The sequence below is a fragment of the Cetorhinus maximus genome, chromosome 21 (assembly GCF_964194155.1).
Source record: "Cetorhinus maximus chromosome 21, sCetMax3.hap1.1, whole genome shotgun sequence".
Taxonomy (NCBI): Eukaryota; Metazoa; Chordata; class Chondrichthyes; order Lamniformes; family Cetorhinidae; genus Cetorhinus; species Cetorhinus maximus.
In genome coordinates, this window is record NC_135899.1 from 9,675,932 (window position 1) to 9,702,626 (window position 26,695).

Below are 26,695 nucleotides of genomic sequence, written 5' to 3' on the forward strand. Positions count from 1 at the left end.
AGACTGACACCCATCGGTTTACAGCTGACAGGAGGCAGGGAGATGGTGTGAAATTATGGGATGGATCCGTTAGTGACCTTTAATCCCGCAGATTGTCAGCGGTGCCGAGTTTTTCCCGCCAATATTCAATCCCGGGCGGAAGAAGGGAAAGATTCGCTCAGTGAAAGTGTGGGTGAAAGTGTGGAGATGGGACATGTTGTCCGCATTGTAAAATGACACCTGTCCACCCTCATAGTCCAGGAAAACCCCGATCTTCCGGGGATTCACACTCGGGGTGAGGTGGGTATCAGAGGGGGATGTGGCAGCAAAATAATCACATCCAGGATCCAGCCTCACAGCCCAGAATCCGGACTCTAGCCTCACAGTCCTGAATCCGGACTCGGGCCTGAGGGAGATTTCCCCTTTCCTGTTCACAGACTCTCGGGCCACTCCGAGCCACCACCGAGTCTTCTCCCCCACCTCCACCTCCCAGTAATGTCTCCCTGACGTGAATCCCTCTGATCCCAGGACACAGGCCCAGGAATCAAACCTCTCCGGGGTGTCAGGGAGCCGCTGCCGTTTGTCTCTGAGTCTCACACTGGTCCGGTCCTCAGACAGGATGAGCCAGGGATTCGCTGTGTTCGGATCCAGAGTCAGAGAGGCTGGAGCTGGGGGAAAGTTAAAATAACACAGTCAGTGATTTAGAGAGAGGGGCTGGGGAGGGGGAGAGAGTGTGAGGAAGGATCCCGGTGGGAGAGAGGGGGAGAGTGGAAAGGAAATGGATGAGAGAGCAGAGGGGGAGTCGGAGACAGAGAGAGAGGGAACTGGAAAGAGATGGAGGTGGGAGGTGAAGTTGAGGAGAGAAAATGGTAGCAGAGGAGGGAGTGGATGAGGGGGAGGGAGCAGGAGAGTGGAGAGGGAGAGTGGGAGCGGAGTGCCGGAGAGGAAGAGGTGGGAGAGAGTGAGAGCAGGAGGGATTGAGAAAAAGGAAGCAAGAGAGAGAGAGAAACCAGGATGACAGGGAGATTGGGAGAGTGGGTGAGAAAGAGAGGTTCGAGTAAAGAGAGCAGGAGAGTGGCAGGAAGTGTGTGGGGATCCGAGTGAGTGAGATGGAGGTGTAGAGAGTGCTGGGGGGGCAGGGAGAGTGTGATGGTGTGAGAGAGCAAGATGGAGGGGTAGAGAGTGTAAGGCTGCAGGGAGATTGTGATGGTGTGAGAGAGTGAGATGCAGGGGTAGAGAGTGCAGGGGGGGCAGGGAGAGCATGATGGTGTGAGAGAGCAAGATGGAGGGGTAGAGGGTGTAAGGGGGCAGGGAGATTGTGATGGTGTGAGAGACTGAGATGCAGGGGTAGAGAGTGCTGGGGGGGGGGCAGGGAGAGTGTGATGGTGTGAGAGAGCAAGGTGGAGGGGTAGAGAGTGTACGGGGGCAGGGAGATTGAGATGGTGTGAGAGACTGAGATGCAGGGGTAGAGAGTGAGATGCAGGGGTAGAGTGTGCAAGGGGGCAGGGAGAGTGTGATGGTGTGAAAGAGTGAGATGCAGGGGTAGAGAGTGCAGGGGGGCAGGGAGAGTGTTATGGTGTGAGAGAGCAAGATGGAGGGGTAGAGAGTGTAGGGGGGCAGGGAGAGTGCATAGTGTGTGAGAGAGAGGGGAGCTGGAGGGTCAATGCAAAAGTGGTAGTGTGTGAAAAGAGAGAGGGGCAGGATTAGCGACAGCAGTAGTGTGGAAGGAAGAATGGGAAGGTGTGAGAGTGGGAGAGGTGAGAGAATGTGCAAGGCAGGAAGGAAAGCAGAAAGGGGAGAGGAAATAGTGCGGAAGAGGGAAAAGTGTGGAAGAGTGAAGGGAGACCGTGGGAGGAGCGGGTGCGTGGGAGGAGACGGTGCGTGGAAGAGGTAAAGTGGGATGATGAGGGAAGGAGGAAGTGGAGAGAGGTCTGGGTCAGTGGAAGAGAGAGCGAAAGGGCCGGAATGGGACAATAGGTAGGGAATGGAGGTAGGGAACAGGAGGGACTGATGTTAGATCTAGCAGGAGAGGGAGTGGAGGGTGATGAGTGCATGGCAGAAGAGAGATAAAGTGTGTGGAAGGGGAGAGAGAAAGATTGTGGGTAGGGCAGAGGTAAGAAAGAGAGCAGAAGTTAAAGAGGGAGAGAGAAAGGGAGAGTGGGAGGTGAGTGAGAGAGTGTGGTCAAGGGGAGTGAGAAAGTATGTGTGGAGAGAAGGATGGGGGAGAAGTGGGAGAGCATGAGGGACAGGGAGTGGAAGGCAACAGTGGGGTGGGGGGCAAATAATGTGAGAGAGGGAAGTGAGATTGTGAGAAGGAGAGCAGGAGGGTGAAAGATAATGTTGGGGAGAGATGGGGAGGGAACAGCGGGGCAGGAGAGAAAGAGAGCTGGAGAGAGTGTGGGTGGGGAGTGATACTTCCGAGACGCAGTGTGAAAATGTCACACAGGCTGTACGCAATCTTATCCTGTAAGATACCAAACAAAATTAAAATAGAACACTAGAATTAGGAACAAGAGTAGGCCATTCAGCCCCTCAAGCCTGCTCCACCATTTGACAAGATAATGGCTGATCTGATTGAATATAATCAATGACCCAGCCTTCACTGCTCGCTGGGGAAGAGAATTCCAAACTTAACGACCCTCTGACAGGAAACAAATTCTCCTCATCTCAGTCTTAAATGGGAGACCCCTAATTTTTAAACTGTCCCCAGGATACAGACTCCTCTCCAAAAGAAACATCCTCTCAGCATCTTACATGTTTCAGTAAGATCACGTCTCGTTCGTCTAAACTCCAATGTGTATAGGCCCAACCTGCTCAACCTTTTGTCGTAAAATAACCCCTCCGTACCAGGAATCAGTAAAGCGAGCCTTCTCTGAACTGATTCTCATGTATTATCTGATTTCTTAAGTTAGGAGATCAAAATGGTACACAGTACTCCATATACATTCTCAGTAAGACCCTGTACAGGTGTAGGAACAATTGCATCGTTTAATACTTGATTCCTCCTGCAACATACATCAACATTTCATTTACCTTCCTAATCACTTGCTGTACCTGCGTATTATTTTTTGTGACTGATGTACCAGAATTCCCAGATCCCTCTCTGCTGTAGAGTTCTGCTGTCTCTCTTGGTATATTGCTCGGCCAGAGCCAAAAACTTGTTACAGTCCCAGACAAGACCCTCAAATTTGGTTATCATCTGGTTAGTGACCATTAACTTTTTTTTGTTAGTTGACCAAATTTGAAATCCCAGTTACTTACTAAGAGAATAAAGACATTAGATAAATAAAGATAATAAATTAAGATAATAAAGCATTCCTCTCCCTCCCAGAAACATGATAGGGTCCCCCTTGTCCTCACTTATCACCCTACCAGCCTCCACATTCAAAGGATCATCCTCCACCATTTCCACCAACTCCAGCATGATGCCACCACCAAACACATCTTCCCTTCACCCCGCCTGGTGGCATTCTGCATGGATCGTTCCCTCCGGACACCCTGGTCCACTCCTCCATCACCCCCTACACCTCAATCCCCTCCCATGGCACTTCCCATACAACCGCAGAAGGTGCAACACCTTCCCCTTTACTTCCCCTCTCCTCACTGTCCAAGGGCCCAAATACACATTTCAAGTGAAGCAGCATTTCACTTGCACTTCCCTCAATTTAGTCTACTGCATTCGTTGCTCCCAATGCGGTTTCCTCTACATTGGAGAGACCAAACGCAGACTGGGTGACCGCTTTGCAGAACACCATTGGTCTGTCCGCAAGCATTATCAAGACCTCCCTGTCACTTGCCATTTCAACACTCAAACCCTGCTCTCATGCCCACATGTCCATCCTCGGCCTGCTGCATTGTTCCAGTGAAGCTCAACGCAAACTGGAGGAGCGACACCTCATCTTCTGACGAGGCACTTTACAGCCTTCCCGACTGAATATTGAGTGCAACAATTTTAGATCATGAACTCTCTCCTCCATCCCCATCCCCTTTCCAATCCCCCTCTTTTTTTCCAATAATTTCAATAGATTTTTCTTTTCCCACCTATTTCCAATATTTTTAAATGTATTTCTATCCATTGTTTTATCTCTACCTTCTAGCCTTTTTCGATTCCTTCACCCCCACCTCACCCCCACCAAGGCTTTCTGTACCTTGCTCGTCCTGCTTTCTACCCTTAATTAGCACATTCCTTAGATAATATCTCCACCTTCAACACCTCTTTGGCCTTTTGTCTGCGACATCTTTTGGTTATATCCACCTATCACTGGCCATCTATCTAGCTCTACTTGTCCCACCCCCACTTAAACCAGCTTATATTTCACCTCTCTTCTATTTTTACTTAGCTCTGTTGAAGGGTCATTCGGACTCGAAATGTTAACTGTGTTCCTTTACGCAGATGCTGCCAGACCTGCTGAGTTTTTCCAGGTTTTGTTTTTGTTTTGGATTTCAAGCATCCGCAGTTTTTGCTTTTATTTTTACTAAAGCCTATAGATCCATGTTTTGAAGCAAACAGAATAATTTTAATATCCAAGAGTCAACAAGGCAAACAGACAATACTATCTATTTTATGTTCTAACATAAAGAATTAACATGAAGTAAACATGAATTAACAGGAAAACTGTGGTTGAACACACCACAAACTGCATACTTAATGACAGATGCGGCCAAGGCAAATCACATGAACTTTCTCATGATCCACCCGAATATCAATGATCAACATTAAAAACCTCCCAGAAATAGTGGAGGATCAAGGGACAAATATCAAGAAGGAACTGCAACACAATATCATTAGTAAAAGAAAAGTATTAGAGAAATGAATGGGACTTAAAGTAGACAAATCTCCTGGACCTGATGATCTACATCCCAGAATGTTGAATGAGGTGGCTGGAGAGAAAGTCGGTGCATTGGTGTTCATCTTTCAAAATCCTATAGACCTTCGAATTGTTCTTGCAGATGGGAGGGTGGCAAATATAACCTCACTATTTCAGAAAGGAGGGACAGAGAAAAGGGGAAACTACAGACCTGTTAGCCTAACATCAGTAGTAGGGTCAATGCTAGAATCATTAATAAAGGATGTGATAACAGGACACTTGGAAAATAATGGTGAGCTTGGGCAGAATCAACATGGACTTAATGAAAGAGAAATCATGTTTAACAAACCTGTTGGAGATTTTGGAGAATGTAACTAGCAGAATATGTAAGGGGTAACTGGGGTTTGTGGTGTATTTAGATTTTCAAAAAGCTTTTGATAACATCCCACACAAGAGTTTGGCAAACAAAATGAGAGCAAATGCAATTTGGTGGAATGTTCAGGCATGGATTGAGAACTGGTTAACGGACAGAAAACAGAGAGTAGGAATAAATGGGTCATTTTCAGGTGGGCAGGTTGTGACTAGTGGGGTATCACTAGGATCAGTCCTTGGACCCCAGATATTCATAATCCATTTCAATGATTTGGATGTTTTGGGATTAAATGTAATATTTCCAAATTTCCAGATGTCACAAAACTAGATGGAAGTGTCGGTTGTGAGCAGGATGCAGAAATGATTCAAGGAGATTTGGAGAGGCTCAGTGAGTGGGCAAAAATCTGGCAGATGGAATTCAATGCGGAATAATATGGGGGTATCCACTTTCGTGGCAAAAACTGAAATACAGAGTATTTCTTAAATGATGAGGGGCTGGGAAATGTTGAAAATCAAAGGGACTTGAGTGTCCTTGTTGATGAGACACTGAAAGCTAAAATTCAGATACAGCAAGGAATATAGAATGCAAATGCCATGTTGACCTTTATTGCAAAAGGATTTGAGCACAGGAGTAAAGATGTCTTACTGCAATTATATAGTGCCTTAGTGAGAATGAACCTGGAATATTATGTGTAGTTTTGTTCTCCTTACCTAAGGAATGATATACTTGCCATAGACTGAGTGTAATTTAGGTTCACAAATTAATTCCTGGAATGGAGGGATTGCCCTTTAAGGAAAGATTAAATAGATGGGCCCATTAATCTCTGGAGATTAGAAGAAGGAGAGGTGATCTCGTTCAAACATACAAAATTCTTACAGGGCTTGACACGGTAAATGCAGGAAGGATGTTTCCCTGGTTGATGTGGCGGGTGGGTCTAGAACCAGGGGACACAGTTTCAGAATAAGGGGCAGGTCATTTAGGACCGAGATGAGGAGGAATTTCTTCACTCAGAGGGTGATGAATCTTTGTAAGTCTCTGTCCCAGACAGCTGTGGAGGCTCAGTCATTGAGTGCGTGCAAGATTGCAATGGATAGATGTCTACATATTAAAAACATCAATGGACCCGGGGATAGTGCAGGAAAATGGTGTTGAAGTAGAGGATCAGCCATGATCCCATTGAATGGCTGAATGGGCTCGAAGGGCTGGATGGTCTACTGCTGCCAACAGCAGTTCTAATCCAGCATCATACTTCTTAATTTTATCTGAATTTACCGCTATGTCTAGGTGCAGCCCGTACTTGCTCAGCAGAGGTGGAAGCAGCCTGCTGACTGCTACACCCTGTTTTCCGGGTATCTTTAAATAAAGACGCCTGGACTGCGAACCCATGAGGTAATGATAGGGACAGCGACTTCCTGCCCGCGCTCAACACCAGATTTTCTGTGCTCCACATCAATGAATCAGTAATAAGCGGAAAAGGGCAAGATCACCCATGTTCAGCCGCCCTGCCCGACAGCGGGAATCACTTCCACTTCTGTGCCCATCGCCGAACGTCGCCTTTAGAGTGGAAGATTCCACCTGTTAACTCTGATTACCTCTCCTAAGATGCTGCCTGACCAGCATTTCCAGCTTTCTCTGTTTTTACTTGAAAAATTGCAGTTCTGCCACATCCAGTCATCAATGAGGGTGGGCAATTAAACTACTCACTGGAGGAGCAGGCTTCATTTACATATCCAGGCACAGTGAGGAGTGAGCCCCGCATGTCATACAAAAGGCAAGCCTGAAACAACAGCAACCATTTTCAACCTGAAATGTCGAGTGGATGATCCATTTTGGTCTCCTTCCAACGTTATCAATATCACAGATGCCAGTCTTCAGCTGATTCAACTGACATCACATGATCACAAGTAATGGATTATCTCACTGGAAAGAGCAAAGGCTATGGGCTCAGACAACATCTCAGCTGCACTACTGAAGATTTGTACTCAAAAATTAGCTACACCCATAGCCAAGTTGTTCCAGTAGAGTTACAACACAGGCATCTATCCAACAATGTGGGAAATTGCCCAAACATATCCTGTCCACCAAAAGCAGGACAAATCCAAAATGGCCAATCACTGATGCAACAATCGTCAGACAAGTGTTGCCAACAATGCCATCAGATGGCATTTACACAGCAATTAAAATGCTTATCAATTCTCAGTTTGCATTTCGGCAGGGCCACTTGGCTCAAGATCCCATACAGACTTCGTCCATCATGGACAAAAGAGCTGAAAGCCAGTGATAAGATGTCATTAGCAGTCAGGGAATCACCATTTATAGACATCACATCAGCACCAAAGCAGATGTTTGCAGTTTTTGGAGGCCAATAATCTCAGCCCCGGTGATCACTGCAGAAGTTTGTCAGGTTAGTGACCTCAACCCACCAGTCTTCAGCTGCTTTCTCAAATAATCTGCCTTGCATCAATTGACAGGATGGTCACTGATGATTGCAAAGTGCTCATGACCACTTTCAACATCTCTGATGCTGGAGCAGTTGGTGGCCGTATGCTATAAGACCTAGACAGCATTTAATCTTGGGCTGATGAGTAGTACGTAACATAAGCGCCAGGAAATGATTATCACAATCAAAAGGGAATCTAAGCATCATCCTTGACATTCAGCTGCATTTCCATCACTCTATCCCCCACCATCAACACCTTGGGGATTACCATGGAATAGACACTGAACTGTGTGAGCATATAGACACTATGGTTATAAAGGCAAGTCAGAAGCCAGGGATTGTAAGAAAGATACTGCAATAACTATGGGCGACGTTAACCTTCATACAGATTGGATAAATCAAATTGGAAAAGGTAGCCTGAGGATGAGCTCATAGGTTGCACTCAGGACAGTTTCTTAGAAAAAAATATGTTCCTGAACCAACCAGGAAACAGTCTATATTAAACCTGGAAATATCTAATGAGACAGGATTAAAGAATTACCTCATCGTAAAAGATCCTCTCGGTAAGAGAGATCATATATGATAAAATTTCACATTCAGTTTGAGGGTGAGCAATTTAGGTCTGAAACTAGTGCCTTAAACTTAAATGAAGACAGTTGCATGGGCATGAAGACAGCGTTGGCTAAAGTGGATTGGGGAAATAGATTAAAGATAAGATGGTAGAGGAACAGTGGCAGACGTTTAAGGCGATACTTCATAACTCCCAACAAAGATATATTCCATCCAGAAAGGAAGACTCAGTGAACAGAGTGCTCTATCTGTGGCTAACTAAGGAAGTTAAGGGTGATGTAAAATTGAAAGAAAAGATGTATAATGCTGCTAAGATCAGTGGTAGTCCAGAAAATTTGGAAAAGTTTAGAAACCTGCAAAGGATGAGTAAAAAAAGAGGGAGAAATTGGAGTATGAGAGAAAACTTACAAGAAAGCTAAAACAGACAGTAAAAGCTTCTGCAACTATATCAAAATGAAGAGTAATGATGGTCAGTGCTGGCCTCTCAGAGGGTGAGACTGGCGAATTAATACTGGGAACCCGGGGCATGGCAGAGACTTTGAACAAGTATTCTTCACAGTAGAAGAGACAAAAACGCATCCTAAGAAAAATAAGGGCAAAAGGGACCGAGGAATTAGAAACGATCATGATTAGTCGAGAAAAAGCAGTAGGAAAACTACTAAAGGGATTAACAGCTGACAATAACCTTGGACCTGATGACTTGCATCATTGGGTCTGAATGGAAGTGGCTGAATGGAATGGTTGTTGTGATCTGCCAAAATTCTCTAGATTCTGGAAAGTTCACAACGGACTGGAAAGCCATGAATGTAACATCACTGTTCATGAAAGGAGGGGGACAGAAATCAGTGAACTACAGGCCAGCTAATCTAACATCTGTCATTGGGAAAACCCTGGAAACCTTTATCTTAAAAAGGTATAGCAGGACAGTTAGAAATCGTTACATTATATGGCAGAGTCAACATTGTTTTTTGAAAGGGAAATCATGTTTGACAAATTTATTAGAGTTCTTTGATGATGTAACAAGCATGGTGGATAATGGGAAAATAGTAGATGTAGTGTATTTTGATTTCCAAAAGGCATTCGATAAAGTGCTGCATGAAAGTTTACTGCAGAAGATAAGAGCTCAAGGTGTTAGAGGTGATACAGTGGCATTATTAGACGATTGTCTAATTCGAAGGACACAGAGAGCCAGGGGAAATAGGTCATTTTCAGGTTGGTAAATTGTAACTAGTGGAGTTCTGCAATAATCAGTGCTTGGCCCTCAACTATTTATGATCTATATTCGTGACATATTAGAAGGACAGACTATATTGCAGACAAATTTGCTGATGATAATATGCAGGAATGCAAATCATGAAGGGGGATTTAAGGTGTCTGCAAAGGGATATGGAGAGGTTAAGTAAGTGGGAAAAACTGGCAGCTGGAGCATAATGTGGAGTATGACTTTTTCAGGAAGAATTGAAAAGTATAATATTATTTAAATGGTGAGAAATTGCTGAATACTGGAGGACAAGGGGATCTTGTACATTAATCATAAACGTTTGGCACAAGAATACAGGGAGTATGAGCATGAGTAAGCCATTTTCCCATTTACCTGCTCCACCATTCGATAAGATCATGGTTGCTCTAACTGTCGCCTCAACTCCACTTTTCTGACTACCTCCCTAACCAGGTACGGCAAGTTATTAATAAGCAAATGGAATGTTGTCCTCTATTGAAAGGGAGATGGAGCATAATAATGGAGAACTCTTGAGAGAGCTGCTTAGGGCATTGGCGAGAGTAATGGTACAGTATGGTTTCCTTACTTAAAGGAGATATATATTTATCTTTGAAATAGTTCAAAGAAGGTTCACTAGGCTGATTCCTGGGATGAAGGAGTTGTCTTTTGAGGAAAGGTTCAGCAGATTAGGCCTGTACTCTTGATGTTTAGAAAAATCAGAGGTGATCTTATTGAAGCATATATGATTCTGAGGGAGCTTGCCAGGGGACATACTAAGAGGGTGTTTCCACTAGCGGGGGAATCTAGAAGCAGGGGAAATAGTTTATAAATAAGGGGTCTGTCTCCCTTTTAAGACAGAGATGAGAGGGAATTTCTTCTCTTGGAGGGATGTTAGCCTTTGCAATTCTCTTCCACAGAGAGCAATGGAGACGAAGTTGTTTTATTTAGTCAGGGCTAAATTAGACAGATTTTTGATCGATAGTGGAGTGAAGGGCTACAGGGGACAGGAAAAAAGGGCAGTTAGGGCCACAGTTACATGAGCCATGATCGTATCAAATGGCAGAGCAGGTTGAGCCAAATGGCTTATTCCTACGCCTATTTCTTATGACCTTACGATGATCACACTACCACAACCCCTCACTGGAGGAACATCGGATTTCTTGTTTCTCCCACACCCCCGCCCACCTCTGTCTAACAAGGACCACCGAGCACCTTTCCACACAACAGACCTATGACAAACTGGACAATGACATTATACTGCAGCTCAACCCTCAGAATGGATTTAGCTTCTGATGAAGTTCGTAGACAGAGAAGTGGGTTCACTGTTTCACTACCTGCTCGATCAATGGGGTCACTCAAAAAATCAACCTCGTTCAACCCAAACCGCTGTGTCGTTATCCTTACATTGATGCAGACTCTGTGATTGTGTGAAAACTATGAATGTTTATCCCCTCTGTACTGTTTCAATCTCGAACACTTGGATAAAACCCCTGGTGTCCTCCCTTTTCCAGTGCAGACTCACTTTCTCGTGACTAAGGAGTGTAATTCCACTTCACGCATTCGCTCTCTTTTCACACATTCTCTTCAAAGTCTGCATGACTTCCTGATTATACATTGATGAAAAATGTTCCCAGAATTCCAGTCCAATCTCCTCTACAAATTCTATTTCACATCCAGAGATCCGTGCTCTATCCCTCTGGTTACACAGATCCCTTCACTGCTTTGACACACAGTGGTGATGGCTTCAGAAACTTACCCAGAGGAAACCACAGAAAAAAAAATAAGAATGGAGAGTCTCTAGGGATTAACAACCGGCGATGTGAGTGTTTAATCTGGGGCCTATGATCAAGAAAATTAATATAGGAGTTTTACCGGGGTTGATGGAGTTTATCATTTCCCTCCACGCTGTGTACTGTAGAGGGCCTTTGAACTTTCCGATAGTCAGGGCAGCATCAGACACTGAGAGCTCATGACCGTCATCACTAATCCTGTTAATATGAAACAGTTTCTGTTATAAATTCATCGTATTAGAACACTTTAGGCATGATTTTAGACATGAAATGCAAGGGCAGAGCATGGAAATACCCATGTCCTGAAAAAGGCCCATAGCCCATAACAGATCAGTTACCGAGATATGACAAATCACAGGAGAAGATAAACATTTAGCCTGTCCACCTGCTGTATTACAAACAAAGCTTGTAGAATAAAGGCAATGGCTGAAAACGTCTACGCAACTCTCCGAGACACCTGCGCTCCTCTACTTCTGGCGTCTTGAATATCCCTGATTTTAATCACTCCACAATTGGGAGTTGGACCTTCAGCTGCCAAGGCCCTGAACTCTGAAATTCTGAAAGCTTTCTGCCTTTCTATCCCTCTTTCTTCCTTTAATACGCTTTAAAACATACCTCCGTTATCGGTATTAATATCTCCTTGTGGTTCGGTGTCAGTTTTGCTGTATATCTTAAAACAAGTTTCAGCTGTTGTGTTGATTTTTCTAATTCATTCATGGGATGTGGCCTTCACTGCTATGCCAGCATTTATTGCCAACGCCATATTGCACCTTCAGAAGGCGGTGGTGAGCTGCATTCTTGAACCGCTGCAGTCCACATGTTGTAGGTACAGCCATGGTGCTGTTAGGGAGGGAGTTCCAGGACTTTGACCCAGTGACAGTGAAGGAACGGTGATATATTTCCAAGTCCGGATAGTGTGAGGCTTGGAGGGGAACTTTCAGGTAGTGGTGTTCCCATGCTTCTGCTGCCCTTGTCCATCAGCAGTCGTGGGTTTGGAAGGTGCTGTCTCAGGAGCCTTGGTGAGGCCCTGCTGTACATCCTGTAGATGGTACAGACTGCTGCCACTGTTCGTCAGTGTTGGTGAGAATTAATGTTTGTGGATGAGATGCCAAACAAGTGGGCTTCTTTGTCCTGGATGGTGTCAAACTTTTCGAATGTTATTGGAGCAGCACTCATTCAGGCAAGTGGAAAGTATTCCATCACACTCCTGACTTTTGTCTTCTGGATGGTGGACAGGCTTTGGGGAGTCAGGAGGCGAGTTAGTCACCGCTGGATTCCTAGTCTCTGAACTGCCCTTGTAGCCACAGTATTTACACAGCTAATCCAGTTCAGTTTCTGGTCAATTCTAACCCCCAAGATCGTGATATTGGGGGATTCACAGAATCACAGAATCACACAGTGCAGAAGAGGCCCATCGGCCCATCGAGTCTGCACCGACACGTGAGAAACACCTGACCTACCTACCAATCCCGTTTACCAGCACATGGCCCATAGCCTTGAATGTTATGACGTGCCAAGTGCTCATCCAGGTTCTTTTTAAAGGATGTGAGGCAACCCGCCTCCACCACCCTCCCAGGCAGTGCATTCCAGACCGTCACCACCCTCTGGATAAAAAACATTTTCCTCATATCCCCCCTAAAGCTCCTGCCCCTCAACTTGATCTTATGACCCCTTGAGACTGTTCCTTCAACTAAGGGGAACAGCTGCTCCCTATCTACCCTGTCCATGCCCCTAATAATCTTGTACACCTCGATCAGGTCGCCCCTCAGTCTTCCCTGCTCCAACGAAAACAACTCAAGTCTATCCAACCTCTCTTCATAACTTAAATGTTTCATCCCAGGCAACATCCTGGTGATTCTTCTCTGCATCTCCTCCAGTGCAATAACATCCTTCCTATAATGTGGTGAACAGAAGTGCACACAGTACTCCAGCTGTGGACTCACCAAGGTTCTATACAATTCCAACATGACTTCCCTACTTTTGTAATCTATGCCTCGATTGATAAAGGCAAGTGTCCCATATGCCTTTTTCATTACCCCACTAACATGCTCTTCCCCCTTCAGAGATCTATGGACACAAACGCCAAGGTCCATTTGTTGCTCAGAACTTCATAGTGTCATGCCGTTCATTGAATGCTTCCTTGTCAAATTACTCCTTCCAAAGTGTATCACATCACATCTTTCAGGGTTAAATTCCATCTGCCCATTTGACGAGCCCGTCTATATCTTCATGTAGCCCAAGACACTCAACCTCACTGTTAAGCACCTGGGTAATCTTTGTGTCATTCGTAAACATACTAATCGTACCCCACACATAGTCAACTATGTTGTTTATATAAATGACAAATAATAGGGGATCCAGCACAGATCCCTGTGGCACACCACTGGACACTAGCTTCCAGTCACTAAAGCATCCTTCTGTCATCGCCCTCTGTCTCCTACAACTAAGCCGATTTTGAATCCAACTTATCAAATTACCGTGTATCCCATGTGCATTTGCCTTCTTTATAAGTCTCCCATGTGGGACCTTGTGAAAGGCTTTGCTGAAATCCATATAAACTACATCAACTGCACGACCCTCCTCTACACACCTGGTCACCTCCTCAAAAAATTCAATCAAATTTGTAAGGTATGACTTCCCTCTGTCAAAGCCATGCTGACTATCGCTGATCAAACCTTGCTGCTCCAAGTGGAGATAGATACTCTCCTTCAGAAATTTCTCCAATAGTTTCCCTACCACTGACGTGAGACTCACTGGCCTGTGGTTCCCTGGCTTTTCTCTACAACACTTCTTAAAGAGCGGAACCACATTAGCTGTTCCCCAGTCCTCAGGACCCTCCCCTGTGGCCAGAGAGGAATTAAAAATTTGGGTCAGAGCCCTTGCGATCTCTTCCCTTGCCTCCCTCAGCCGTCTGGGACACAAATCATCTGGACCTGGAGATTTGTCCACTTTTAAGCTTGCAAACACCTCCAATATCTTGCCACTCCCTATATCAATTTGCTTAAGAACCTCGCAGTCTCTCTCACCGAGCTCAATACCTTCATCTTCATTCTCTTGGGTGAAGACGGACGTGAAGTATTCATTCAACATTCTAGCGATGTCCTCTGGCTCCACCCATAGATTGCTCCCTTGGTCCCTTATTGGCCCTACTCTTTCCCTGGTTATCCTCTTCCCATTGATACGCTTGTAGAATATCTTGGGATTTTCCCTACTATTACCAGCCAGAGCTTTCTTATATCCCCTCTTTCCTCTCCTAATTGATTTATAAAGCTCCACCCTGCACTGTCTGTACTCCATTAATGCCTCCACTGATTTGCTTCCCTTGTACCTCCTAAAAGCCTTTCTTTTCCTTCTCATCGTATCCTGAATATCTCAGGTCATCCATGGTTCTCTGGGCTCGTTACTCCTTCCTATCACCCTAGAGGGAACATGTTGAGCCTGTAGAGTCCCTATTTCCTTTTACAACGCCCCCCACTGCTCCTCTGTAGATTTCCCCACAAGTAGCTGTTCCCCGTTTACCTTGGCCAGATCCTGCCTTATTTTACGAAAATCCAATCTCCCCCAATCCAAGCCATTTTTTTGCAACTTGTCTATTTCTTTGTCCATTATAAACTTAAACCGTACCATGTTGTGGTCGCTATCACTAAAATGCTCCCCCACCACCACCTCAGCCACCGGTCTGGCTTCATTCCCCAGATTTAGGTCCAGCACTGCGCCATCCCTTGTTGGACCCTCTACATATTGACCTAAAAAGTTCTCCTGTACATATTTCAAGAAATCCACTCCATCCAAGTCCTTAACACTATGTCTATCCTAATTAATGTTGGGAAAGTCGAAATCACCTAATATAATTACCCTATTGTTATTGTTTTTATACACCTCCGCAAATTGTGCACATATTTGCTCCTCAATTTCCCGCTGACTATCTGGGAAACCTAACAATGTATCTGCCCCTTTTTTATTCCAAAGCTCTACCCGCAAAGCTTCATTCGATGCCCCCTCCAAGATACCATCTCTCCTTACTGCAGTAACTGGCTCCTTAACTAATAATGCAATGGCTCCTCCTCTTTTACCCCCTCCCCTGCCTCGCCTGAATATTCTATACCCCGGAAGGTTGACTGCCAATGCTTTCCCTCACTCAAACACGTCTCAGCAATGGCTACTATATCACCACTCCACGTGTCAATGCTCACCCTTAACTCATCCTTTTTACCTGTAATACTCCTGGCATTAAAGTAGACGCCATCCAGCCTTGCCTTATTCCATTGAAACATAATGAAGCTGTCCTCCCTCAGACTTGATTGTTTTACTGGATTATGATGTGTCCCTATCCGGCTAACATTCTGTGTCCCCTCCCCCTGCCGAATTGGTTTAAACTCCTCCCAACAGCACTAGCAAACCCACCCACAAGGATCTTAGTCCCGCTTTGGTTCAGATGTAGACCGTCCCGCTTGTACATGTCCCACCTTCCCCAGAAACAGCCCCAGTCATCCAGGAATCTAAAACTCTCCCTCCTGCACCAACTCTTAAGCCACGTATTCATCTGTGCTATTCTCCTATTTTTGAGCTCGCTAGCACGTGGCACTGGGAGTAATCCAGAGATTACAACCTGAGAGGTCTTGTTTTTTAGTCCAATGCCTAACTCCCTGAATTCTTGATGCAAGACCACATCCCTCTTTCTACCTATGTCGTTGGTACCAAACTGTGCCATGACCTCTGCCTCATCACCCTCCACCTTCAGGATGCCCTGCAGCTGATCAGTGACATGCCGGACCCTGGCAGCAGGGAGGCAGTATACCATCCTGGAGTCACGTTGACGGCCACAGTAGCACCTATCTGTTTACCTGACTATAGAATCCCCTATTACTACTGCACTTCCTCCCCTCCTGTACAGACAGGCTGCTTGTGGTGCCAGACGCTTGGCTCTGTCCGCACTCCCTGGAGGAACCAGCGCCCTCATCAGCCTCCAAAATGGAATAGCAATTTGCGAGCGGGTCCCCAGGGGATTCCTGAACTACCTGCCTGTTTCTCTTCGACTGCCTGGTGGTTACCCATTCCCTTCCTTCCTCAAGTCCCTTCAGCTGAGGTGTGACCTCCTCTCTAAACGTGCTATCGACAATGCTCTCAGACTCGCGGACGCTCCACAGCGTCCCCAGCCGCCGTTCCAGCTCTGAAACCCGAGATTCCAGGAGCTGCAGCTGGACATATTTCATGCACACATGCTGGTCCCGGGCACTGAAAATGTCCCCTGCTTCCCACATGGAGCACGAGGAGCACACCATGGCTTGAGCTCTCCTGCCATGTCTTATCACTTTAAATTAAACCTTTAAATCAATTACTCTAGGGCCCTTCTTTCCTGATCTTCGTTACTGTAGTATATACAAAGTATAAACCACAAGAAGACCTTAAATTAGAAGCGATTAAAGTAGTAAATACTTACCTGACCTGACCCACTACTTACCAGTCATTCCTTTCCCTTGTAGACTCTACTGCTGCAGCAGGACAAGACCACTCTTTGAAGATTTAAGAAGTTGAATATCCAAATAAACATGCAAAGAGCACCTTTTCCCCTATGCAACGAATTCCCACTGTGCACCAAATTGCCAATACCCATACTCACTCTGGCTGTATCTCACTCACGATGAGCTCTCTCTCCTGTTTGTGTGCAAGCACATGATTCAGCAATGGTAATGGAAATGATTGAACATCAAGGGGAGATGGTTAGGTTTTCTCATGTTGGAGACGGCTATTGCCTGGCACTTCTATGGCCCGAATGTTATTTGCCACTTGTCAGCCCAAACCTGCATATTGTTTAGGTCTTGCTGCATTTGGACATGGATTGTTTCAGTATCTGAAGAGTCGTGAATGGTGTTGAACATTGTGCAATCTTCAGCAAACATCCCCACTTCTGACTTTATGATGGAAGGAGTGTCATTGATGAAGCAGCTGAAGATGGATGGGCTGAGGAACTCGTGCAGTGATGCTTTGGAGCTGAGATGATTGACCTCCAACAACTACAACCATCTTTTTTTGTGCTAGATATGGCTCCAACGACCGGAGAGTCCCCCCCACTCCTTATTTCCATTGATTCCAGTTTCGCTTGGGCTCCTTGGTGCCATACTCGGTCAAGTTAGGCCATGATGTCAAAGGCAGTCACTCTCACCTCACCTAAGGAGTTCAGCTCTTTTGTCCATGATTGAATCAAGGCTGTAATGAGGTCAGGATTTGAGTGACTGTGGTGGAACCCAAACTTAGCGCCAGTGAGCAGGTTATTGCTAAGCAAGTGCCTCTTGATATCATTGCTGATGACGCCTTCCAACACTTTACTGATGATGGAGTGTAGACTGATGGGGTGGTAATTGTCCAGGGCAGATTTGTCCTGCTCTTTGTGGAAAGGAAATACCTGGGCAATTTTCCACATAGCCGGGTAGATGCCAGATTTGTAGCTTTACTGGAACAGCTTGGCTCGGGGCGCAGGACGTTCTGGAGCACAAGTCTTCAGTACTATTGCCAGAATATTGTTAGGGCCCATAGCTTTGCAGGAAACAATGCCTTCAGCCGTTTCTTGTTGTCACATGGAATGAATCGAATTGGCTGAATACTGGTAGGCAGGGAATTTCTGAGATGGCTGAGATGGATCATCCACTGGGCACATCTGGCTAAAGATTGTAGCAAAAGCTTCATCCTTAATCTTTTGCAATGATGTGATGGGTTCCCACATCATTGACGGTGGGGATATTTGTGGAGACTCCTCCCCAAATTAGTTATTTAATTGTCCACCGCCATGCATGGCTGGAAGGGCCATAGCTGCACAATTTACATCTGATCCATAGGTTGTTGGATCGCTTAGCTGTGCCTATCGCATGTGGCTTACGCTGTCTGACATGTAAGTCGTCCTGAGTCCTGGCTTCACCATGTTGACACCTCCCTTTTAGGTATAAATGCTGCTGCTCCTGGCATGCCCTCCTGAAAAGGCGGAGTTTTCCGCACCCGCCCGCCGCCACGATCTTCCAGTCCCACCGCCAGTCAATGGACTTGTGGCTGGGCTGCTGCCTTGCCCACGGCGGGTCGCAGCAGCGTCAGGGCCAGAAAATCTGGGCCTTCATTGAACCAGGGTTAATGCCATGGCTTGGTGGTAAGGGTAGAGTTGGGGATATGCCGAGCCACGAAGTTACAGAGTGTGGTTGAGTACAATTTTGCTGCTGCTGATGGTCCACAGCGCTCCATGGATGCCCTGTCTTGTGTGTGGGTATCCTCAATCTGAAGGCAGGAGTTCACCTCCACAATAACAGTGTGGTGGTCACTCCGACTGATACAGCCATGGACAGATGTATGCTCAGCAGGCAGATTAGCGAGGAAGAGGTCAAGTATGTTTTTCCCTCTTGTTGGTTCCCTCACTACCTGCCACAGACCCAGTCTAGCAGCTATGTCCTTTGGGGCATATCTAGCTCGCCAGTAGTGGCAAATTGTTTTTTTATCAATGAATGAGATGTGGGCAGCGCTGCTGAGGCCAGCATTATTGCCCCCCTAATTGCCCTTCATAAGGTGGTGCTGAGCTGCCTCTTTGAACTTCTGCAGTCCATGTGGTGTAGGTACGCTCACAGTGCTCTAGGGAGGTAGTTCCACGACCGATCTTGGTGATGGACACTGAATCCTATCCAGTGTACGTTCTACTCACTTGCCACTCAGTGCTTCCTCCAAGTGAAGTTCCACGTGGAGGAGTGCTTATTCATCAGCTGAGGCAAGGGTGAGGGGCTGAGGTGTGGCGAATGGGTGGGTACAAGATTATCAGCAGCTTTCCTCGTCGATGTTTGACCTGACGCCATGAGGCTTCATGGGCTCTGGAGTCAATGTTATGGACTCCCAGAGCAACTCCATCCAAGATTTATCCCACAGTGCCGTCACATCTGCTGGGTCTGTTTTGCTGGTGTTAAGGATACAGATCAATATTCTATATTGGAATAAAAACAAATCCCATTCCCCCATTAACATATGACTCTCTCGGGTTGATCAGGAGCCTTGCAGGGACATAGATGGTCGACACCATGGAAACATGGGTGGTGTGGCTCTCTCAGGTTCAGTCGGAAGGTCACAGCCGCACTAACAGCAGTCTGCAGTCTGCAAGTGAGCACTTCAGGACTGAATGGCATCTTGTAATTTAATTCAATGATGTAGACCAGTTTTATGAAATCTCATCTAACGGCTGGAATAAAGTTTGTCATTTTAATAAAAGACTACTGCTTAAACCATAAGCAGAGTTATTGTCGCCCGATGAATGACCCTTTAATGTTGCGATGATAACTAGAAAAGAAATCATAACAAAAGCTTTCTGAGTTATTTTACCAAACTGTGCAGAATTTCAGTAGAGATCATGTCCTACCTTCTCTTCCGACAAGCTTCCTCCTGAAAGAAATGAATCATGAACAGTGAGGAGCAAAGTAACAGATTTAGAATCATAGAAAGTTTACGGCACAGAAAGAGGCCACTTGGCCCATCGTATCTGCGCCAGATGGAAAAAAACACCCAGCCTAATCGCACTTTGCATCATTTGGTCCACAGCCCTGCAGGTTACAGCACTTGATGTCAATATCCAGCCAGTTTTTAAATGAGTTGAGGGTTTCTGCCTCTACTACCCTTTAAGGCAGTGAGTTCCAGATCCCACAACCCTCTGGGTGTAAAAGTTTTTCCTCAACTCCCCTCTCATCTTTCTATCCAAAACTTTAAACCTGTGCCCCCTCGTCACTGACCTCTCTGGCATGTAAATAGGCCCTTCCCCACCCATACTATCAGGACCCTCACAATTCTGTATATCTCAAATCTCCCCTCAGCCTCCTCTGTTCCAGGGAAAACAGCCCCAGTCTATCCAATCTTTCCTCATAGCTGCATTTTTCTAGTCCTGGTCACATCCTCGTAAATCTCCTCTGTGTCCTAATGCAATTACATCCTTTCTGTAATGAGTTGACCTGCACACTGTTCAGGAGGACATAAACAGGGCGGCTGGTGAAATGAGCAGACTCAAAGCAGATGAGATTTAACACGGAAGTGTTAAGTGATACATTTTGGAAGGAAGATTGTGGAGAGTCAAATAAACTGGAACTCAACATCAATCCCTCTCACAGACACAGTAACTCTCACACACCGTACCAGACACACCCACACACACAGAACATGAGCTGTAACTGGATCGAAATAGGCGTCCAGTAGAAAATTAAACTTGGCAACACGGAAATAATCACAAAGCAAGTGAGAAGATCAAGAAAATACATTCTCTGGAGGTTATAAGTATTCCCGGTAATCTGTAGACAATGTGGAAGCCGATTATTTCGGGGAGACCGCAGAATTGCCACGAAACAGACAGAAATTTGTTTAACTCAGTTTTTATATTTTCCGTACATTCTATATTTATTTCAGTTATCATTTATTTTGTGACTGTGTGAAGCCTCATTGAACTGACCCGCAATATGTTCCCTCACCTTCAAAAATATCAACTCGTCTTTTTGCTCCATCTGTTTCTGAACTTTTGAGAGCTTCTCCTCAATAGAATTTAAATTCTCCTGAATCTCTCGAAGGTTTTTCGCCATTGCTTCTAGAATCCTCTCCTCTTCTTCCATGAGATCTCTGAGTAAACACTCCTCTTTCTCAGTGAGAATCTGATGCATTTTAGTGAACTCGGATGTGATGTGGGTCTGCAGACTGCTCGACTGTTCCTACCAAATGAAATGCGAAACATAATTAATGTCCCGCGATAAAGGGAACAAAACTAACCGAGATCCCAGAAAATCACCACAGTGAGACCTGACCCTAACTTCGGAAATCTTCCGTTTCTGTTTCTGTTCCGTTTCTAGAACCACCGATTTCTTCTCTGTGAGAGAATCTAAGGAAGATTTCAGCTGATCCTGGGATTGGGAGAGAAAATCACAGAATGAGAGTATTAGACCATGAAAATGTGATAAAACTATCCATTTATAAAATATTTCCCCTTTTACCTTGTAGATTTCAACAGCTTCATCGATCGGCAGGAAGTGGTGCTCTCTGTGCTCCCGCGAATCTCTACAAATCAAACAGATCAATTTCTTGTCAGTTTCACAAAACAGCTTCAGTTCTTCCTGGTGTTTCTCACAGTGAAGTTTACTTTCTTTCTCTTTCGGATTCAGCTTTAATTTTCGAGCTTTCTCGGCCAAATTTGCTACGGCCCGATTTACCCTGAGGTTTCTTTCCGGAAACACCTCTCTACATTCTGGGCAGGGGTTTATGTCCTTCTTTTCCCAGCACTGCGTGATACAGGATCGGCAGAAGTTGTGTCCACAATCCAGTATTATCGGATCGGTGTAGAAATCAAGACAAATTGAACAATTTAAATCCTCTGTGAAATTTTCTCCGTGCTGTTTAGAAGCCATGTTCACACTCAACAACTGCTGATTTAATCCGGTTTCAGTTTCGACTTTACTGCGCTTTCGAACACCTTCAGATCACGGATTTTTCGACGAAATTCACCTCCATGCTTGGGTAGTTATTATTATTACTAAACCATGTGCCGTAGTCTTTTACATGGGAAAACAAGGCAGAGAGTGGTGGGAGCGATGCACAGTTTACGAAAATGGAGAATGATTGAACCCAGCCAGAGAGGGTGAAAGTCCATGGAGAGTTGGCAGTGGGTGGAGAGAAAGATTGGAGAGAGGGAGGAGGCGGAGACGGGCGAGGTTCGAGATTCTATCGCACTTTGCTCCAGAGGAACTTGCTGACGGTTATAAACTATCCAGAGAAACATGGTGTAAATCCCGATCCATAAACTGAATTCTGTTAATCATTGTAGCCGCTCACCCTAAAATATAAATTACCATAAATGTTAAGGAGTTATTTTGATAACAGGCGCTGGGAAGAGCTTTAGAGGGATTCGGGCCGTCAGATTCCATTTGAATTAACCGCTAGAAAGAAAAAGACCTGCATTTATTTAGCGTCTTTCACGAAATCGTGTCGTCCGAATATACTTGTAAGACCCAGGAAATGCCTTTGGAATATACTCACTGTTGCAATGTAGGGAAACATATCGGGCAATTATTTCACAGCAAGGAAGCGCCCCCCACCCCACCCCCGGCAACCCCTTAGGTAGTTCTGCGGTAGGGTTGAAGACGGTAGTTTTTCTGGTAATGAGTAGTAAAGAAACAAGGGATGTGTTGAAATGGGGTGTGAATGGATGGATAACAGCCGCCTAATGCAAAGTGAAGGAAGAAGGAAAGAAAGGGCACAAAATGCAGGCAGAGGTTATGATGTAAATTTGTTCAACTCAGTGTTGCTGTAGGGAGCTGAGACGAAATATGAGGTGCTGTTTCTTAACCTTGTGTTGAGTTCATTGGAAACTGTAACAGGCCAGGGACAGAAAGACCAGAGTGGGAGCATAGCGGAGAATTAAAATGACAAGGAACAGGAAGCTCAGGGTCATGCCTGCAAAGCGAATGAAGCTTTTCCACAAGATGGTCACCCAGTCTGAGTGTGGTCAATGTAGAGGCAACCGCATCATGAGCACCAAGTAAAGTATAATAGATTGGAAGGAGTACAAGTAAATTGATGCTTCACTTAGGAGGAGCTTTTGGGGCTTTGAATGGTGAGACGGGAGGATGTAAAAAGGCAGGTGTTGCATTTCTTGTGTTTGCATGGAAAGGTGCTGTAGGAAGGAGAGGGGATTTTGGGGCTGGAATGTACCAGAGATTTGCAGGTGAAACAGACACTTCGGAATGCTAAAAGGGGAAGGCAGTGAAATATTGTTTGGTTGTGGCATCACACTGCAGGTGGTGGAAAGAGCGGAGAATGATGGTTCAATATGGAGACGAGAGGGGTGGAAGGTGAAGACAGGGAGAAATCTAGTGATGTTAGGGGAGGGAGAGGAAGGGATCAAAGAAGAAGGGCATGAAATAGATGAGAGAGGGTGGGGGGCCCTGTTAACGACGATGGAGGTTGGGGTGGGAGGGGGTGGCGGGGGGATGGAGAGGAGAGAGGTTATGCTTAGTTGAGGAAAAAGAAAAACATGTTGGAAGAGCTAATATACATGGTTCTATTTTCTGAACAGATGGAATGGAGAAACTTGGAGAACGGAATAGAGTCTGTACAGGAAGCGGATTGTGAGGAAGTGTAGTCAAGGGAGGTGTGGGAGTTAGTGGACTGGTGATGCATATTGTTCGTAGCCTATCTTCAGAAGGGGAGGTAGAGAAATCAAGGAAGGGAAGGGAAGAGATGGACCAGGTGAAGGTACCAAAAAGGTGGAAATTCAAATCAAAATAATGAAATTTAATCAGAAGACGGCGATATCCTGGAATAGGAATGAGGGAAGGAGCCTGAAGACTGAAACAAGGAGTGTTCCTCATCATCCACAAAACGTCAGGCATATAAAATGCACATGGGGGTAACACATAGAAACAACTTTGATTTGCAGGAAGTGAAGGAGAGGTTGTTCAATATGAAAACAAGTTCAGCCTGGTGGAGGAGGGTGATGGTGAATAGGACCGGTTGGGCCTCCATTCCAGGGCAAAGTGGAAATCTCTCAGTCCAGCTTGATGGGGGATGTACCTGTAAAATTGGATCTCCGTGGTGAAGAAGAGACAATAGGATCTGGAAACTGGAAACAGTTGGAGTGATGTAGGGCAATGGAACAGTCACTGATGTAGGTTGGAAGAGACTCCACAAAGTGGGGGGAGAAATAATGGCAAAATGGGTAGGCCTCAGTTCAGTGGGACAGGGACAGCCTTATACAATAGATCAATGAGGGTAATCCTCTTGTAGATTTTGGGAAGGAGGTAGAAGCGGGCTGTTGTAGTTGCAGGACTATAAGGCTGGAGGCTGTAGAGGGAAGATCTCCAAAGGAGATGAGGTCAGTGTTGTCCCAATGCATTGGCTTGATGTTTGGCCATGGGGTCATGGCTTAGCGGAGGTAAGAAGAAGTTTCAGGGAGTTCGTTTTCAGGCTCTGCTAGGTGGAGGTCAATATGTCAGACAACATCAGCATCATACTTGTCAACAGGTTTGATGGCGATTTTATGTCTGGGCTTGACAGAACCGAGCGCTGCAAGTTCAGAGGGAGAAAGGTTGGTGAGTGAGGGAAAAAGATAATTTGAGACAGCTGATCTCACGCCACGTTCCATGCCAATGAAAAATATACAGCGCGTCAGAGGCCAGACGGTGGTGTCTATGTGGAAGGAGAACATTAGAAGCGGGTAACATGTTCCACTGAGTGGCAGGAAGTCTCCTAGCAAAAGAATGAGCACAGAGTGGAGATGACGGAAGAAGATCTCAAAGCGTTTCCAAGATCAAATTCATTGGGGTGCAGGTGTGATGGGATGAAGCTGAGGCCTTTGCTGAGGGCAGATCATTCGGTGTCAAGGAGAGGAAGGCCAGAGTCCATCGTGAATACATGGTAAATGGTGAAATCTGAAGGTGAGAAAGTGTTGAAGGGAAGCGAAGTGAAGGTAGGATCCAGAGGGTCTTGGTATCCTTATGTAGGAGAAGGTTGCAATCCTTCACACCCGAACAGAAGATAACAAAAATAAGTTTTTGTTCAAGTGCTGAATGAGGCAAAGGCTGAGCTGAAATTGTGGAGTATAAACACTTTGTGATTGAAGAATTATTGATTCTTCACAGAAAATCGACAGTGTCCATGGTGAATGGCGTTCAGAGGAGACCCTGGAGATTTTTAAAAATTAATTTATGGGAACTGGGTGTCGTTGGCTACACCTGCATTTATTGCCCCTCCCTAGTTGCCCTTGAGAAGATGGCGGTGAACTGCCGTCTTGAACCGCTGCAGTCCATATGGTTTAGTACACCCGCAGTGCTATTAGGGAGGGTGTTCTCGGATTCTTATGAAGCGACAGGAACGGCGATATGTTTCCAAATCAGGATGGTGAGTGGCTTGGAGGGGAACTTCCAAGTGGTGGTGTTCCCATGTATCTGCTGCCCTTGTCCTTCTTCATGGTCATGTATTAAGAAAGTGCTGCCAAAAGAGCCTTGGTAAGTTTCTGCAGTGCACCTTGTAGATGGTACACACTGCTGCTGCTGTGCGTTGCTGGTGGAGGAGTGAATGCTTGTGCATGTGGTGCCAATCAAGGGCACTGCTTTGCCCTGGGTGTTGTCAAGCTACTTGAGCGTTGTTCGAGCTGCATTCATCCAGGTAAGTGGAGAGTATTCCATCACACCCCTGACTTGTGCCTTTTAAGACGGTAGACAGGCTCTGGGGAGTCAGGAGGTGAGTTACTCACCAGAGGATTCATAGCATCTGACTGCTGTTGCAGCCACAGCATTTATATGGCTGGTTCATTTCACTTCCTGGTCAATGGTAACCCCCTAGGACGTTGATATTGGGGGATTCAGAAATAGCAATGTCATTGAAATTCAAGGGGTGTTGGTTAGATTCTTTATTGTTGGAGATGGTCATTGCTTGGTAATTGTGTGGCGTGAATGTTACTTACCACTTATCAGCCCAGACCTGGACATTATCCAGGTCTTGCTTCATTTGGACATGGACTGCTCCAGTACCTGAGGAGTCACGAATGGTGTTGAACATTGTGTAATCATCAGTGAACATCCTCACTTCTGACCTCTTGATGGAAGGAAGGTCATTGATCGAGCAGCTAAAATGGTTGGGCCTAGAGCACTACCCTGAGGAACTCTTGCAGTGCTTCCCCGGAACTGGGATGTCTGACCTCCAACAACCATAACCGTCTTTCATTGTTCTAGGCATGACTCCAACCAGCTGGGAGTGTTCCCATTGACTTCAGTTTTGCTAGGGTCCCTTGATGCCACACGTGGTCAAATGCTGCCTTGATGTCAAGGGCAGTTATTCTCACCTCACCTCTGGTGTTCAGCTTGTTGTCCATGTTTGAACCAAGGCTGTAATGAGGTCAGGAGCTGAGTGACCCTGGCAGAATCAAACTTGGCATCAGTGAACAGGCTATTGCTGAGTAAGTGCTGCTTGATTGCACTGTTGGTGACCATTTTCCATCACTTTACTGATGGCCGTGAGTAGACTGATGAGGCGAAAATTGACCAGGATGGATTTGTCCTGCTTTTTGTGTGCAGGACATAACAGGGCAATTTCCCATATTGTCGGGTAGATGCCAGTGTTGTAGCTGTACTGGAACCACTTGGCTAGGGGCGGGGCAAGTTCTGGACCACAAGCCTTCAGCACCATTGTCGGAACATTGTAAGGGCCCATAGCCTTTGTACTATCCAGCGCCTTCAGCCGTTCCTTGATATCACGTGGAGTGAATCGAATTGGATGAAGACTGGCACCTGTGATGCTGGGGGTCTCTGGCAGAGGCCGAGGTGGATCATCCTCTTGGTGCTTCTGGCTGAAGATTACTGCGAATACTTCAGCCTTATATTTTTCCTTGATGAACTGCACTCCCCCATCATTGAGAATAGGGATATTTGTGGAGCCTTCTCCTCCAGTGAACTTTCTAATTGTCCACCACCAGTCACGATTGAATGTGGCAGGACTGCAGAGCTTAAATCTGATCCATTGGTCGTGGAG

At 45.7% G+C, this 26,695-nt stretch overlaps 1 protein-coding gene and 1 pseudogene across 1 annotated transcript; one reads left to right on the forward strand and one right to left on the reverse strand.

Annotated features, from left to right (window-relative positions):
* Positions 1 to 69: 69 nt before the first annotated feature.
* LOC144695627 (zinc-binding protein A33-like) lies at positions 70 to 21,576 on the reverse strand. The gene is made up of 6 exons (XM_078566525.1): positions 21,166 to 21,576; positions 20,980 to 21,075; positions 20,653 to 20,886; positions 19,560 to 19,582; positions 11,262 to 11,377; positions 70 to 647 (listed from the first exon to the last, which is right to left on the reverse strand). The coding sequence occupies exons 1-6, from the start codon at positions 21,574 to 21,576 to the stop codon at positions 70 to 72; spliced, it is 1,458 nt and encodes a 485-aa protein (XP_078422651.1).
* Positions 21,577 to 24,155: 2,579 nt separating this feature from the next.
* Positions 24,156 to 26,695, forward strand: part of LOC144695438 (zinc-binding protein A33-like) — a 29,131-nt pseudogene continuing 26,591 nt past the window's right edge.

Excerpts from the sequence above, each read along its gene's own strand:
- LOC144695627 (XM_078566525.1), bottom strand. The coding sequence starts at position 21,576 with ATGGCTTCTAAACAGCACGGAGAAAATTTCACAGAGGATTTAAATTGT. Across the intron at positions 21,076-21,165 it reads AAGCTGTTGAAATCTACAAG|GATCAGCTGAAATCTTCCTT; the intron begins GTAAAAGGGGAA and ends TCCCAATCCCAG. Across the intron at positions 648-11,261 it reads GATAAACTCCATCAACCCCG|CTCCAGCCTCTCTGACTCTG; the intron begins GTAAAACTCCTA and ends ACTTTCCCCCAG.